The sequence below is a fragment of the Paramacrobiotus metropolitanus genome, unplaced genomic scaffold (assembly GCF_019649055.1).
Source record: "Paramacrobiotus metropolitanus isolate TYO unplaced genomic scaffold, Prichtersi_v1.0 Parri_scaffold0000003, whole genome shotgun sequence".
Classification (NCBI taxonomy): Eukaryota; Metazoa; Tardigrada; class Eutardigrada; order Parachela; family Macrobiotidae; genus Paramacrobiotus; species Paramacrobiotus metropolitanus.
The window spans coordinates 1,644,976-1,660,691 of NW_026570223.1; the positions used below are offsets into that span (position 1 = coordinate 1,644,976).

General features: G+C 40.8%; 2 protein-coding genes across 2 annotated transcripts; both read left to right on the plus strand.

The window, feature by feature from the left end:
• The first annotated feature begins 4,037 nt into the window (after nucleotides 1–4,037).
• LOC129591512 (polyubiquitin-like) lies at nucleotides 4,038–6,349 on the plus strand. The gene is given in 4 exon segments (XM_055487185.1): nucleotides 4,038–4,375; nucleotides 5,398–5,488; nucleotides 5,490–6,099; nucleotides 6,101–6,349. Coding segments are annotated over 4 exon segments (891 nt in total). The 5' UTR covers nucleotides 4,038–4,236; the 3' UTR covers nucleotides 6,152–6,349.
• A 133-nt stretch (nucleotides 6,350–6,482) lies between these two features.
• Nucleotides 6,483–14,638, plus strand: LOC129593686 (endoribonuclease Dicer-like). Its single transcript, XM_055490128.1, has 19 exons — nucleotides 6,483–7,215; nucleotides 7,440–7,494; nucleotides 7,598–7,705; nucleotides 7,765–7,824; nucleotides 7,898–8,023; nucleotides 8,183–8,487; nucleotides 8,698–8,925; nucleotides 9,065–9,317; nucleotides 9,509–9,670; nucleotides 9,760–9,904; nucleotides 10,155–10,448; nucleotides 10,543–10,627; nucleotides 10,850–11,080; nucleotides 11,147–11,850; nucleotides 11,941–13,107; nucleotides 13,270–13,615; nucleotides 13,821–13,998; nucleotides 14,095–14,170; nucleotides 14,236–14,638. Exons 1-19 carry the CDS (start codon nucleotides 7,165–7,167, stop codon nucleotides 14,390–14,392), a joined length of 4,731 nt encoding a protein of 1,576 aa, XP_055346103.1. The 5' UTR covers nucleotides 6,483–7,164; the 3' UTR covers nucleotides 14,393–14,638.
• Nucleotides 14,639–15,716: the final 1,078 nt, after the last annotated feature.

Here is a 15,716-nt window from a genome sequence, read left to right on the forward strand (position 1 = left end):
CTTTCCGGCTTTTAACTTTCACCGACCCTTATGGACCATATGTATAACCGATTATTTACTTCAAAAACTTTCGATCAAAATCCGAAATGCACAAATTTAAACATCAGAGTGAAACATGAGTCATCAACAATATTCTGCTAAGATAAAGTACGTAGACAATAGCGTCTTTAAAAGTACTGTAAATCACCTGCATCGCAAAATTTTCTGTTCAGAATACGACTACGAGTAGCGGAGTAGGTGAAATCATTCTTGTATTCTTGTGCACAAACCATGTACTGTGTAGTGTGTACTGTGTAGTGTATAAGCGTGCGACAAAACCATTTATTACTGCACTAAATTTATTTATGCCAGCGTTAACACGATGTATTATTTCTCGTTTACACTGGATTAGCTTTAACGCAATTATCACAACGATACTTAAAAACTCAGTACTTACAATTTACTCAGTAAGTCGCCCTGTTTTTATGAATTTTTCCCAATTATTAATTATTCTTATTCGCATTTCTGCAAATGGGTCCTTGTTATACGAATACTAATGAGCTGCGCCAGGATTTTCGTTTTCGGCGGCTGACTTCTGTTCCCCTTAACCAATTTTCATAGAATAAAGGGCTTTAGAATCCTCTCAATGTAGTGATGGTTATCGGCTAGTTAAATTTTTCGAATACATCTGTTTCGGAAGTCCAGTGGACATTGAAACTTTACTGCCAATTATAATTAACCGCACGTCTGTTATCTACGTTCTCTTGTCAGCAACCGACACGTATGCTTACTAGCAAATATTATTGTATAATTGTAAATTTGTAACAGGCAAATTCTACAGTATTAATTTTCGTTTGGTACTTTTTGCAAAACCTTTATTATTTTTAAATGTTCAGCAGCGATTTATAAATTTTGGATTACAGAGCGGACTACTTAGAATGCAATGCACTGCATAGCGGCAACTTCCGTTGGTTCCAAATCCGAATATCTTAAAATAGAATCATGTTAGTCATCAAATATTAACACAAAGATGCCGGGTCAGCCTGTATCACACCTCCCCGATGTTTCAGCGAGTCCCCATCGCGAAATGCAGTCTCATCGGTTTAAAAGAGGGTGTGTTTATGGATAACACCGCGTATTGCAACCCGCCAACTGCAGAGTTTTCGGTAGCTTCCGGCCAGCCGGGAAATGTTCCGCGGAGGCTGTCTACGGATTAACTGCAACGACATTCCGGGGTATAAAGTGAGACGATGGTAAAGTTCACCAGATCATTCGGCTTTCCATGTTCTTAATAAAGCTTTGCTTTAATCTGAGCGATTTTTCTCAATAACTGTTACTTTGTAAAATGGATAAGCAGACCAAGCAAGGAGGTCCTCCAGCCAAAGGCGTAAGTAGATCACCAACGAGCTAATGATTTAATTATTTAGTATTTTTGGAACAAGGGTAGCTTAGTTTTCAAAAATAATTAACTTGCTGGCCAGAACTTCTTAGTCCAGTCAGAAACTCACTGCATCGGCCTCAGTTATAAGTGCGTTCTTTCACATTGCAGCACTGATACTGCTCATACAGATAAACCATACAGTACTGTTGAAAACTGTGTTTTTAAAATTTCCTTAAGTTTCTGAATCTTAAAATTTTAATGTGTGCGGAGCTAATGCATTCGTTCTTCGCCCTCTAACGGAGCTGCTATTAATTGACCTTTCTTATTTGCCGCTAACCTAGTAGGGTAACAACGAACAAGTGACCAGCTATAGTACCCGTAGTAAATATAGCTACTTGTTTATTTACTTTAGGTGTATTAACGGAATTACTCTATTCTGTAATTATCAGAATTTTGTTATATAGTATGTACGTTCTGTTAAATAATAACATACGTGTTCCACCGTTTATTGAACTACTGTTGGTCCATGTACCTGTCTAACATATTAATCACATTGTTATGGCGATAAATTTTTTACGGCGCGGGTTTTACAGGAAGATGGCACGGAAGAGCGGTCCATTAAGGATGTACAAGACATCGATCCCGAAAAAACCGCGGCCGCAAAAGCCCAGAGCGAGTACGTTCCCGACAGCAATAACTCCATGGAGAAAGCACTAGGGCATGGACCGAAGTGAAACCGTCGATTTGCACACTTTTGTTGCCGTTTTCAACGGATTTTTGTACTGATACTGCAAAATGGATAACCCTAAGGCTTCTCGTATCACGTCATTCGTATGTACCGGCACATGCACGCCCAGAGAGCTTCGATTGTGTAAAATGTGAAATCAATAAAAATATGCGAGTTCGTACCCAAATAAAAATACTTGTTGCGTTTACATAGTTTCAGGTTTTGGGATAGTAAATAGTTTATTATTGATACGAAATATCGAAACCTGACATCTGCACCAACTTGCAGTACGATTACATTATGGAGAGTGAACCGATATCGATGGCAGTTGTTCTGTATATAATAAGGAAGTGGATCGTCTGAAATAATGATAAAATTTGCAAACAGTCTTCTTGTTCGTAATTCCATATGCTACACAGATCATATAAACTACTAAGTCGGATGTGGGTCATGTGGCTGTTTCCACCACCTCGCATCACCTTTTGGCTATTCTCACGACCTTTCACCAACCATTTAGTTATTCGCACCACCTTTTAAGAATGAATTCTGACACCACCTTTTGACTATTGCCACCGCCTTCGGATACCTCTTTCGGCTATTCTCACCTCTTTACTGAACTTGTTACACAATTAGTTATTTACACATAAAAGACTGCGACAGATTGTCAGAGCTTTGCCATTAGCGGCGTTTTTTCTTTACAACTGGGGCCGGAAAATTATCTAGGCGCATTTTTTTCTGTGCTGCAACTGTTTGCCAAATGTTCGGGACTGCGCAATGGGTGTTTTTGCTTATCTGCTAGTACTTATTAATACCGACAAATATTACCGGCGTTTTAAGGTCACGAACACATAATAATGTTAAGTATACGAATGTCATTATTATAATTTTTTTAAAAGAAACTTTCCGCAGAAATTTTCCGTAGCAACTAAAAGTATTACTTACTGTATATAGATTATAGGATATTATATATAGAACTGTATGATATAAGGACACAGCGGCACATTTTGATTTAATATTCACCTTTTGAAGTAGATTATGAGCAACGAAGCATACAAGTATCGATCGTACAATTTATTAGTGGTATGAGTCACTGGTATGTCCTAAAATTATAATAATCTAATATGAATACTCTTACATATACAGTAAAGATGAGTTATATAGAAGTCTCCAAGTCTGTAATGAAGCAGTAGGCAGTACTCCTGCCTGTCTTAGATTATTTATACGAGTATTAGAAAAAAGTGAACAAAGCTAAAGAAAACTGTTAGTTTTATTTTTTGCTTTCTGATATTTATAAATTAATTTTGTATTTTCTTTTCGACGTCAGGAAAGCATATAATAATAAAAAACTAACTGTTATGAGCTGGTTTTCATGTCTGGGCTGTTTGTATTGCGTCCTTTGTGGTCATCCGTCATAGACTCATAGTGGAAGGGGTTAACCTTTAATAAGTATCATGATACGAGTACAAACTATGTACCAAAACGAAACAGCATTTATAACAGAAACACTTCCTCTATGCTATCTTGATCGGGGATCGTACCCATTACACAAATCGCGTTTCCCCGTTGTACAATATTTGCATAGATATTCGCTGCTTAAAAATTCATAGTGGATACAGTTCATAGTGGATACAATTCATAGTGGATACAATTCATAGCAAACAATTGCGGAAATCAAAGAAACAGATAACCAAATATTACTTGCTCGAAGAAATCTCGAAGAAACAATTGTTTCAATTAATATTTGCGTGACTAATAATTAGCCAGGTGTATGTCAGATTGTCGGTCATAGAAATTTCTCGAGTTCTTTATGATTATCGCGTTGTCCAACCCTACGGATGCGATTTCATCCTTCGACGCGTCTGATTGGCCCGTAAAACGCACAGTCATGTTCATGCCGTTCATGTAGCGCGTATGATACAGCAAGCTGGGTAGAAGCCCGAATAAAAACCATGTTTCTGCATAGCGATCCGTCAGTCACAACTCACAAGTGTTTTACGCTGGAGAGAAGTTGCCAAGCTTTCTAAACTGCAGATTTTTGTGCTCTGTATGACTGTATCGTAGCGTTTTAATTGTTGCCAGTGACCTTTGAAATAGCTCTGTACTATTTCCTCTTTTCATTAAACCTAGTTCCTAAAAAAACCCATCCACCATGCAGATCTTCGTCAAGACTCTGACGGGTAAAACCATCACCTTGGAAGTCGAGCCTTCCGATACCATCGAGAACGTCAAGGCCAAAATCCAGGACAAAGAGGGCATTCCCCCCGATCAGCAGCGACTGATCTTTGCTGGTAAGAAATCAATTAATTTAAAGACTATCAGACTTGTGATTCCTGAGAAAACTGGACCAGCAATGAAGTCGATTAATTTGAGCCATTACGAATCAAATCTGAAATTCCTCGGAAACTGTTCTTTTTCATCGAATTCCATTTTTTAGGCTAACGGTTTTTTCGTTTTGAAGGTTTTTTATTGGTTTTCCATTTTTTGAACAATTGTAATTGAGTATTTGATTCAAAAATTTGGAAGTTGCTGACGTAATTATAAGAAAAATCGATTTCTGTAAGTTCCATGAACAGAGAAAACGGAACGTGATCCAACACGTCGTGCGTTCGTTGAATTCGATGCATCGTACAGTGAAGTCGCCAGAAACGTCGTGTTTATCAGTTTATGTAACCTCGCATAATACGGTGTTTATTGGTTTATTATAGCCTTTACAAGTTACATAATTCACAAATTATGCTATGGGCAATTTGATCAACGTGTTCGTTGCTTTTAGGTAAACAACTGGAAGATGGACGTACCCTCAGCGATTATAACATCCAAAAGGAATCCACCCTCCATCTGGTGCTGCGTCTGCGCGGTGGCATGCAGATCTTTGTCAAGACTCTGACGGGAAAGACCATCACCCTCGAAGTCGAGCCATCGGACACCATTGAAAACGTCAAGGCCAAGATCCAGGACAAGGAAGGTATCCCGCCTGACCAGCAGCGTCTGATCTTCGCTGGTAAACAGCTGGAAGATGGCCGCACCCTCAGCGACTATAACATCCAGAAGGAGTCCACTCTCCACTTGGTCCTCCGTCTGCGTGGAGGTATGCAGATCTTCGTCAAGACGCTGACGGGCAAGATCAGCATTGATCTTTGCTGGTAAGTTTTGCTTTTACAGTCTTACTCATGCAGCTGCAGTGCGTGTTGCTGCTTACTTCACACAATAATGACAATATGACAATTTTATTATGCTAAAAAAATCGTTAAAATTACTTTTTGAAAAGCTTTAAAATCATAGGCTTCACTTTTATTAATTTTGTTATTAGGTAAACAACTGGAAGACGGACGCACACTGAGCGATTACAACATTCAGAAAGAATCAACCCTTCATTTGGACAATGGAGGTATGCAACTTTATTATGCTGACCGGAAAGACCATCACGCTGGAGGTTGAACCATGACAAAGAATTAAAATCATAGGATTCAATTTTGACCAGCAGCGCCTGATCTTTGCCGGAAAGCAGCTGGAAGACGGACGCACACTGAGCGATTACAACATTCAGAAAGAATCAACCCTTCATTTGGTCCTGCGTCTGCGTGGAGGTATGCAAATCTTTGTCAAGACCCTGACCGGAAAGACCATCACGCTGGAGGTTGAACCATCCGACACCATTGAGAATGTTAAAGCTAAGATCCAGGATAAAGAGGGAATTCCTCCTGACCAGCAGCGCCTGATCTTTGCCGGAAAGCAGCTGGAAGATGGCCGCACGCTGAGCGATTATAACATCCAGAAGGAGTCCACCCTCCACTTGGTCCTTCGTCTCCGCGGCGGTATGCAGATCTTCGTCAAGACCCTGACCGGAAAGACCATCACCCTGGAGGTGGAGCCTTCCGATACCATTGAGAATGTCAAGGCTAAGATTCAGGATAAGGAGGGAATTCCTCCTGACCAGCAGCGCCTGATTTTTGCTGGTAAACAGCTGGAGGATGGCCGTACCCTGAGTGATTATAATATCCAGAAAGAGTCCACTCTGCACTTGGTGCTGCGTCTGCGCGGAGGTTGATCTCTTTGTTTTTTGACAATTTTTTCTCTGTATTCTCTCGTCATCGATAAGTGGTTCACTCAAGGTTTCGATTTTCCATTTTGTGTAGTACAAGGATTAAACATGCTTGTTTTCGTTGGTGGAATTATAATGATTTGTTTGTACAATTCTTGACATCAGTGCATGGTTGAAACATTCGAGAACGATGGTTGGTAATGAAAACAATGATCACTTGCTTGGGTGAGGCTGTAAGTTGCGCGGAAATGCAGTAACGCATTGCTTACAGTTAGCCATTAGGTTAGGAGAAAATACCGATGTTTTTGTTTTGTGTACCAGCTACATATGTACCAATGTTAGTTTTTTGTACCGATGTTAGTTCGAGTTGTTACAGAATACAGCTAAGGGCATTATTGGAAGTGCAAGTCTTTTTGTTTTAACAGTTTACTACTACAAGTTGTCAAACACAGTATCGTCGAAGTGCAAAGGCAGCCGGAAGCGGCAAAAAAGATTACCCAACGGGTCAAGATCATACATGCTTCGAAGTATGCGTACTGTATCCATGATGAGGAAGTTCATCTTTATGAAGTCCACTACTGTACTTTAAATTTTAATTTCATGGAGTTTGCTAATACCGTGCGATCAGCGAATACAAAAACTCGCTTATTCGTGGAGCACTCATGGTCAGCACACCGGCACGGTGCCGGCGTCAGACCCGCCCGATCAGTCTGTGGCTCTGGGCTTGATAGTTGCACTTTAAAACTGGCTTCCAGCGACTCGGCCTGCTTCATCAATCATCAGCTGTGACATCATTAGCATACTGATAAGGAGTGTTCTTTCTTTATCCGTTTATTCTAGCATAGAAATATCGAAAACATTAATATTATTATTGTCTTCATCAAAACCCGCGCGTTTATCGGTTCTGCGCTTATTAACAAAGGTTTGCGTGCAGTTGCTGCTTCAACTCACTGGATGGCGAAAACTCCTGCAGCGTGACTACTAGGTGTACTTGCCTTCCGGCGTCTGGATTCTGGAAGATACAATATTAGAATCATGTCAGCCATACAATCATCAACGGAGAAGTTTATAGCTCGTCCTTATCAGGTAAGTTGAAATGATAGCCGGATAGTGTGGGTCTTATAAAGTTTAAATATTGCTGGTATGTTGATGGTTATTGCATGTAGTTGTTTGATATAAATCTTACTTTACCACAGAGCGTTTGCAGTTTTGCTAGCTTGTAGATTTCTGCTGCCATTTTTCCTGAGCAGCTAGGGTATAAAAGTTTAGTCCTACTGGAAATTCCGAACGTCGATCTGTTTTTATTTTAGGATGAACTGATTCAAAAAGCACTGAAAGAGGACATTATCTGCGTGCTCGGAACTGGTACGAGTATTTTACTTAATTATTTAGTTGTGTTTTACGTTGCTTGCATTTACTGTTTACTCTGTAGAAGAGGATGCATTTAACGTTTAATATGTTAATCAAGGTACTGGAAAGACTTACATTGCAGTCCAGGTCATACAGCATGAACGTCATGAATTGATAGAGGATTTGGAAAACGGAGGCAAACGATCAGTTTTCCTTGTTCCAACAGGTTGCTTCCCAACGTTCACTTACGTTCGCACACAATGAGCATTGCTCGATTTATTTTAGTCGCTCTTGTGGAGCAGCAGGGAACCGTTCTTTGCAGACATACTGGGCTTAGCGTCGGAAGTAAGGAAATTCCGTGGAAACTGTGAGAGGCAAAAATCATGTTTGCTTATCGCCTGATACTTATACTTTTCAGAGTACTGCTCGTCGGAAAACATCGATGATTTGGATAAATCGGGATGGCAGAACGAATTTCGGACGAAGAAGATCCTTGTAATGGTACCAGATGTACTGAAATATTTGCTGGAAAAGGCATTTCTGTGTACGTAGAAACAACTATCCCGGGTTGATTTGATTGCTATCCAGATCTGTTTTCTAGCAGGTGTTATAGTTTTTATTTGCTGGAATGGTCAGTTGTGAAATACCAAACATTCGTTATAACTAAAAAGTGCAGTCGCATGATGGTTCGAATATTTTTTAGTGCCAAAACATATTAATCGGCTAATCGTTGACGAATGCCATCACGCAGGGGGAGAGGAACATCCTTATCGGCAAATTATGCGTATCTTTCTACGTGCCCGCACGGATGGTGGTCCGAGAATTTTAGGCTTGACGGCGTCTGGTATTAACATCAGGCTGAAGAAGAAGAACATGTCTCCACAAGATCAGCTGGAAGATGAAATCAAGCAACTGGAGGCTTGTCTTGGTTGCAAAGTTGTGACATCTCTGGATGAGTCCCTCAACGAGTACGGAGCTCGTCCCAGCCCGGACATTGTGACATTTGAGGTGCGGTAATCTGAAGTGGTTCCCTTGTTGTTAGTACAAACTGATTCTTTATTTTTTACGTTTTGTATCGCCTGATACGGCCTCGGGAGTCCCTGCATACTCAGTGTGTCAAGAATAAATTGTAGTTTCGGTTCTGTGAAATAATACCGTTGCAACTTTTGTCAATTGGTTTCGTACCTTACAACTGTTGTAGTTGTGTGTTTATTTCAGGTCGTCCAACCCAACGGTACGGACCACGAAATCCTGAAACGCGTTGAGGAAACCGTAAACTGGCTGGATAGTGCAAGGAAAAGGAATTTTTCGTCGCGCCCGGCAAATCTGAACGCTTCACCACTCGACAGCGAAAAATGGGTTAAGGATTCGATAAAGGAGATTAAAAATGCGGTTTTTCAAGTGCAAAATACTTTGACCACTATGGGGATTTACTGCGCCTATATAGTAAGTGTTGAATTGTTATAAGTGAAGTCATAAAATTAATTTTACACAAAATTTCAACATGATACGTGCTAAATAATTTAATTAATATGTTCTTATTTAGTTTTGTTGATAGAGGTGCGTGAACAGCTTGTTTTTTTAGACATGTCAGCAATTGCTAAAGGATCTGAAGATGATGCTGGGCCGAGGTTTGTTTCGACTAGAGCTCTCCGCGCTGGTCCGCGACTGTATCTGTCGACTTCGGCAAATCGGCAATTCGTTCGAGGCGGCATACTCTATTCAGCAAGCACAGGCAAACTGCAGTGAGCTATTCCTGCTTGGGCTTGTGACACCGAAAGTGATGAAGTTGTTGGAATTGTTTCAACCGTATTCCTTAGCTTCCACAGCTGCCGGGGGTATGTTCGTAGTTAGTACAGAGTATGTAACCTTAGTTCCACACTAGAAAATAGCAAGCACTGGCAAACGTGTTCGTGCTGGGCGTGAAACCGTCTTACATCAGTTACCGGTATTACTTAGCTCAACAGTTGAATGTTCGTAGTTAGTACAGAGTATGTAACCTTAGTTCCACACGGTGTTTTATTTGTAGAAAATAGCAACGAACTGTGTTGCATCGTGTTCGTGCAAGAGCGGTATAGCGCGTGGGCCTTACATCAGTTTTTGCGGCTCCTACGTACTACTAAGGAGAAGAACTACGAATGGATCAATACCGGATTTTGTGTGGGACAGCTGGATGAAAGTGGTTCGGAAGGCAAGTTTTCCATTTCGCGTCGGTTTTTCTATACAGCTGATTTATGGCATTTTTCCTGGTTTCCAATTTTACGTTGTCGTGGCTTGTAGAAACCATTGGAAATAAGATCGGCTTGTCTGCCACACAGTTGAAAGCGACTTTATCAAAATTCCGCAGCGGAGATTTAAATGTTTTAATCGCCACGGATATTGTGGAGGAAGGTTTTGATGTCCGCGAATGCAATCTAATTATAAGGTGGTTTCCTCTAAATATTAAGCATGTTTGAAATTTTACGTATTTAATGACCAATGCTCAGCTAATGCCTGACAGTTTATTTTTAATTTCGTCATATGCTTAGCTCGACTATCCATGGAGGTTTTGTTTCTGTACTTTCGTTAGCGTCTTCTTGTGCAATCGTCCCTCGTCGTATCGTTTTGCCGTTGTATCAGTTGATTTAACTAGATAGGTTGTCCTTTTTACAAGTATTAATTTGGTGTTTTACTAGATTCAATGAACCCACGACTTACCGGTCGTACGTGCAGTCAAAGGGAAGAGCAAGGGCAAAAAATTCCAAATTTTTGATGATGATCTGTTGCGACGAGGTGGAACGCTTTCGAAATGGCAGACTACATGAATTCCAGCTGGTGGATGTAGTGTTGAAAGATCACTGCGTGGATCGAAGCAGTCCCACTGAGCAGGATCGCATTGATCATTTTTCCGATGAGAAGTATCCTCCGTATCGGCCTCAAGGGAGCAGTGCTTGTGTAACTTTGGGTAGTGCATTGAATTGTTTGCAAAGGTTGGTGGCGCTTGTTGACTGTTGGAGTGATGTGAACCCGAAGACTGTAATGGGCCTTTTAAGTGGAAATGTACACCTCTTTCTTTTTTTTCAGATATTGCAATTCATTGCCGAATGACAAGATGACAACCTGTTTGGTGGTGCCAGATATCATTAATCTCCCAGCGGGCGGTTCATCTGTAAATTGTATTTGCCTAAAAATGCGGCAATAGAAAAGGCAGTTGAGGTAAGACTGAAAATAGGTTCTGTTGGTGATTCTGCAATGATCTTGCATGATTAACTGATTACTTTGCATTTGCGGATGTTGTATATTTGGGGAAGTTTTTTCGTGTGGTAGTACGACATTTTTACGGGCACGTAATTTATTTGGGCGATTGAAAGAACAGTTTTCTACGTTACAGGGACCAGAAATGGAATCCCCCGTTCTGGCGAAGAAGGCTGCGGCACTTGTTTGTTGTCAAATGCTTCACGAACGCGGTGAACTGAGCACCGAACATTTACTGCCAAAAGACGACGGAGTTGAATGGAAAGATGCCGTGGCCCAATTCGTAGGGTATCGTGAGAAGGAACCAGTACCAGCCGGGTCGGCACAACCCGGTACCCGTCGTCGTTCGCAATTTTACCCGAGAACCGTATGCATGAAATTCGGATGTTTCTTGCATGCCTGCGTGTTCATCCTGATGTTCGCATGTTTGCAGATGCCGTCCACTCTGAACGGATCCACTCCTGCCGTTGGACGGATGTTTTTACATCAGATTGTTTGGAAAAAAGCCGGAAGAATTGCAGCAAATATGGACACGATTGTGAACCTCAATATGGATTTCCCTGTGGGATTTCTCAGTGGTCGACAGCTGATGCCAATGCCGAATTTCCCGCTTTGTCATGGACTGAACCAGTACGAGGTGGATGTGCGATTTATCCGATGGGTGGATGGTGAAATAACGCCTGCTGCACTGCAGCGTTTACAAGAATGCCATCGCTGTATATTTGAGGATATTCTCGGTTTCGGTAAAGACCAGTGGAAGTATGCTCCAGAGTTGTTAGCGGATTCGATAGTTATAGTTCCATTATCCTGCAACGGGGTTTGCTCCGTGAATTGGAGTCTCGTAGACCGGCTGATCCGTCCTGGTGCTTTTGTGATAAATCAGTCCATGGCAGCAGCTGATCGGGCGCGGATGGCCATGGATGCTAATTCATATCGGCATGCCGTGGTCGTCACATCATATAAACCGGAAGAGCCATCAGGGCGTTATTTTGTGATGGATATTCCAGCAGGATACACGCCGACGAACTACATTGTAAAGGAGAAAAACAACGTAGTGCAGCATATGATGGGAAAATACGGATACTCTGTCCAACATCCACACTCCCCCTTGCTCCATGTTCGTCACATCTCAAAAGAGTAACTACTGAGCTTGCTAAATTTACTAGATAGCATTGGCGTTATATTGGATTTAATATTATTTTAAGATTTTTAACTGCGATTTTTTAGACTGAACTTTACACCTAAACGTTCGGATGTGAAAACCGCCCCGAAGAAGGATATTCATCTACCAATGGAGTTTTGCCATGTTTTGCCATTTTGCGTTCAGTGGTATCAATCTTTTCGGATTCTTCCTTACGTTTTGTATCGCTTGCGCACCATGCATAATGTTTACGATCTCTACCAAAAGATCGGAACGGCCTTGTGGGGCGTCGTTTATCCTCCGGAACGTTGGAAACCACTTGTCTATCATCCAAAATATCACGATGTATATATGCGGCCACCACCACCCCCCACATCATCAGATTCTCTTCCATCATTAACCGGATCGAGAGACTCAGAAAGCTCGCCTGCTGAAGAACACGGTATATTTTACGAGAAATTCAGGCAGATGATGTATTATAAAAGCCGGGAACGGAAAAAAAATCAGCCGGCTAAGCGTTGTCCATCATCAGCGCTACCGGTGTCCTCTTTTACTCCATTTGCCACGCCGAACCAAATTGCTACGGCAAATGGATCTTTGAACAACTTGGTCGCACCACCGCAAACGTTTGACCATGAATTTTCTAGCACTGCAAAGACTTCGTTGCCGGAAGTAACATCATTTGTCAAATCAGTTACGACCGCATGTGCCGGCGATTGTTTCAATATGGAGCGCATGGAGACGATCGGGGATGCATTCCTGAAGATGACCACCTGTTTGTATTTGTTTATGGAATATCCAAAATATCACGAAGGCCGGTTGACGGAGATTAAAGGTATTCAAGTGTCCAACTACAACTTGTACCGGCTTGGAAAACTGAAAAATCTGGAGAAGTATATTGTGAACTTCAACGTTATGGGTGATGTGCGACGTTACTATTTACCGCCAGGGTTTATTCCTTTGGATTCTTCACAAGAGCCTGAACGGTGCACTCAATCTTTGCGCGATAAAAGTTTGGCTGATGTCGTGGAAGCTCTCATCGGTATGATGCTTCTGGAGGTGAATGCTTATTACGCGCAGCGCTTTATGGAATGGATGGGACTAAAAGCAATCCATTCCCGGGGAACGATTGGTAGTGGGCAGATTAATAAAACATTTAGCTCTTTGCGAAGGACTGAAGACGATCCGCTCTTCCAGGAGCTTTCTACACTTGTGGCTCCATTTGCAGACTTCGAGAAACGGATTGGATATATGTAAGTTGCAATAAATTTAATTTAATACATGGGCACACACTACACACGTTGAAAATCGATACCAAAGAAGTGTAATATGATTATGAAAGTCAGTATTCAGCGACACATTTCGATTCATATTACTCGCTTGAAAGTTATATTCTGCAATGGCATTTCTTTCAGATTTCAGGATAAATCTTACCTGCTACAAGCTTTTTCGCATAATTCAGACTTCCGAAATCAGTTGACCGATTGTTACCAGCGTCTAGAATTCTTGGGTGATTCAATTCTGGACTACCTTGTAACTCGGCACATACACGAAGCAGATCAAACCTTGAGTCCGGGAAAATTGACAGATGTGCGCATGGCTTTGGTTAACAACAAGACATTTGCGAAGCTGGCGGTGAAGTACGGATATCACCAGTACGTCCGATATCAAGCTCCGAAAATGTTTCAGTTGATTTCTCGTTTTGCCGAAGAAGTGAAGAAGGAGGATCCCGATGTGGAAGTTCTGCAAGCTAGTGATGTGGTATGCGGATGTTCGTCTAGACTTGTGGACTTATTGTTTCTGTGATTCATTAAGCTTAATATACGTATCCATTTAAATAGACTGGAACAATTGTCTGCTGTATTCGGAATTTAATTTCGGCTGTGCTTGCCTGTAGTTATTAGCTATCTAACGTTTTTTACCGCTGTTTTGAACGTATCGTATTTACAGCAGTTGCATTTTGCAGTATGCTGACTTTGAAGACGATGAAGAGGAAGTTCACACCGATATCTATGAAGCTGCTGAAACGCCAAAAGTTTTGGGGGATATCTTTGAATCTGTGGCGGGAGCAATATTTTTGGATAGCGGACTTTCCTTGGATGCGGTTTGGAAAGTTTATTATAACCTCATGCGCAAGCGAATCGGTAACATAACGTTGTAGCTTTTCACAGTTTTAATTTTGACACGAAAAAAACAAATTCGTTAAGAATAATATCGCCTTCGACTTTTTATTTTTGTAGATTTCTGTTTGAAGCATTGTCCAAAGAATTCGGTCCGAGTGTTGCTGGAATACGACCCCAATAATGTTCATTTTTCGTAAGCAGTGTTGCTTTCTTTTATTACATCAATTTCGGTAATAACTTCCGACTCTCGTAATACAGATTGGAGGGCACCGATAAGGGCAAAATGGTTGCGACGGTGGAAATCACCGATAAGGGAGTCTTTCGTGGACAGGGGAACAACAGTCGCGCTGCCAAGTGCAATGCGGCCATCGAGGCTTTACGCGCTTTGTATCCTGAATCTCTGCCGTGTGATTAAGTTGGTGCTCAAAAATGTTTTGTGATGGAAGACGTTCGTTGGCGTACTGTGGTGGATTGGTGATGTCAGTCCGCGGTGCTTTCATATAATATGATTCATTTTGTTTTGTACGACGTGATTATTTGGTTCTTTTGTAGAAATTTTCTTGTTTTCCTTCAGGATTTTTATCGTACTTTTATAGATATAATATAGATATAAGTTTGTATTTTTGTGAATTACCGAGGACTTATAAAGTGCGGTGCGAGCTAATTACTGTACGAGTATTATCAGCTTTCAGTTTCTTGCTGTGTATTGAAGAATTATTGCTAAGCGTGTTAAAATGTTGAAAACTGTAAAGACCAGAAGTAGAAATTTATACGGATAGTGTATATGGTCCTGATCTTATACCAAGAATTTCTGGTCAACATAAAATTTCAGTAAAGGCATATGCCTAATACTTACACATTCTGGATCTGACGCTGCAGATCATACAGTCGCATGAACTCGTTTGTTATACTTCTACAGTAGATTACACTCATCGTAGACCTGTAGTGTACCTGACTTATTTTGTGTTTTAGCGCACTGTGGTTTTTTTGAAAGTAAATTTTTTTTTATAATGAGGAAGTAACGTGTTAATACTCGTATTATCGTAGTACAAGAAACAGCTACGTCTTCGCCTCCGCGTTTCTTGTGATCCACGGGCAGTTTGAACGAAGAATTTCGTTAGTTACCAACCTTAAATGCATACAGTAGTTAAATGCATAGTTCAATGCATAATAAATGTAATGCATACTAATGTTAGGTGCATATTGCATAATTAAATGGACTGGATAATGATGGTACCTCGGTTACAGTTTTAAGATGGTACGTACTACGTAATAGCTTTTTCTTAACCTGGACAGGGACATGGGATTGGTGTAGAACTGTAAATTTGCGCTGTTGATTAACCGAGCCGCATTTTACGTTCAGCTTGTTAAGAACGCTTGAACAGAAGCCATACATTTGTAAACTCAGCTCTATATAGCGAGTAATTGGAGAGCGGTTCTAGCAAAATCAAACAGCCCGATAAGACTTTTCAGACTTGTACAGCAATGTACTTGTATAGTTATGTACGTTAGACTTGCTATTAGAACCTTGAAACGGTGTACAAAAGTGCCGACAACGGAAGCCGGGAGGCTAACTTCTGATTAATTTTGTGCTTGGTGATGCACGAAAATAGGTACAATTTATTTATTTTTCGGTTTAATTTGTGTTTTTAATAATTATGTAGTAATTTACGTTTATGTTAACAAATAACAAGTAAGTTATTGTAATCAAAATATTTCATATCTATATAAATAAAATA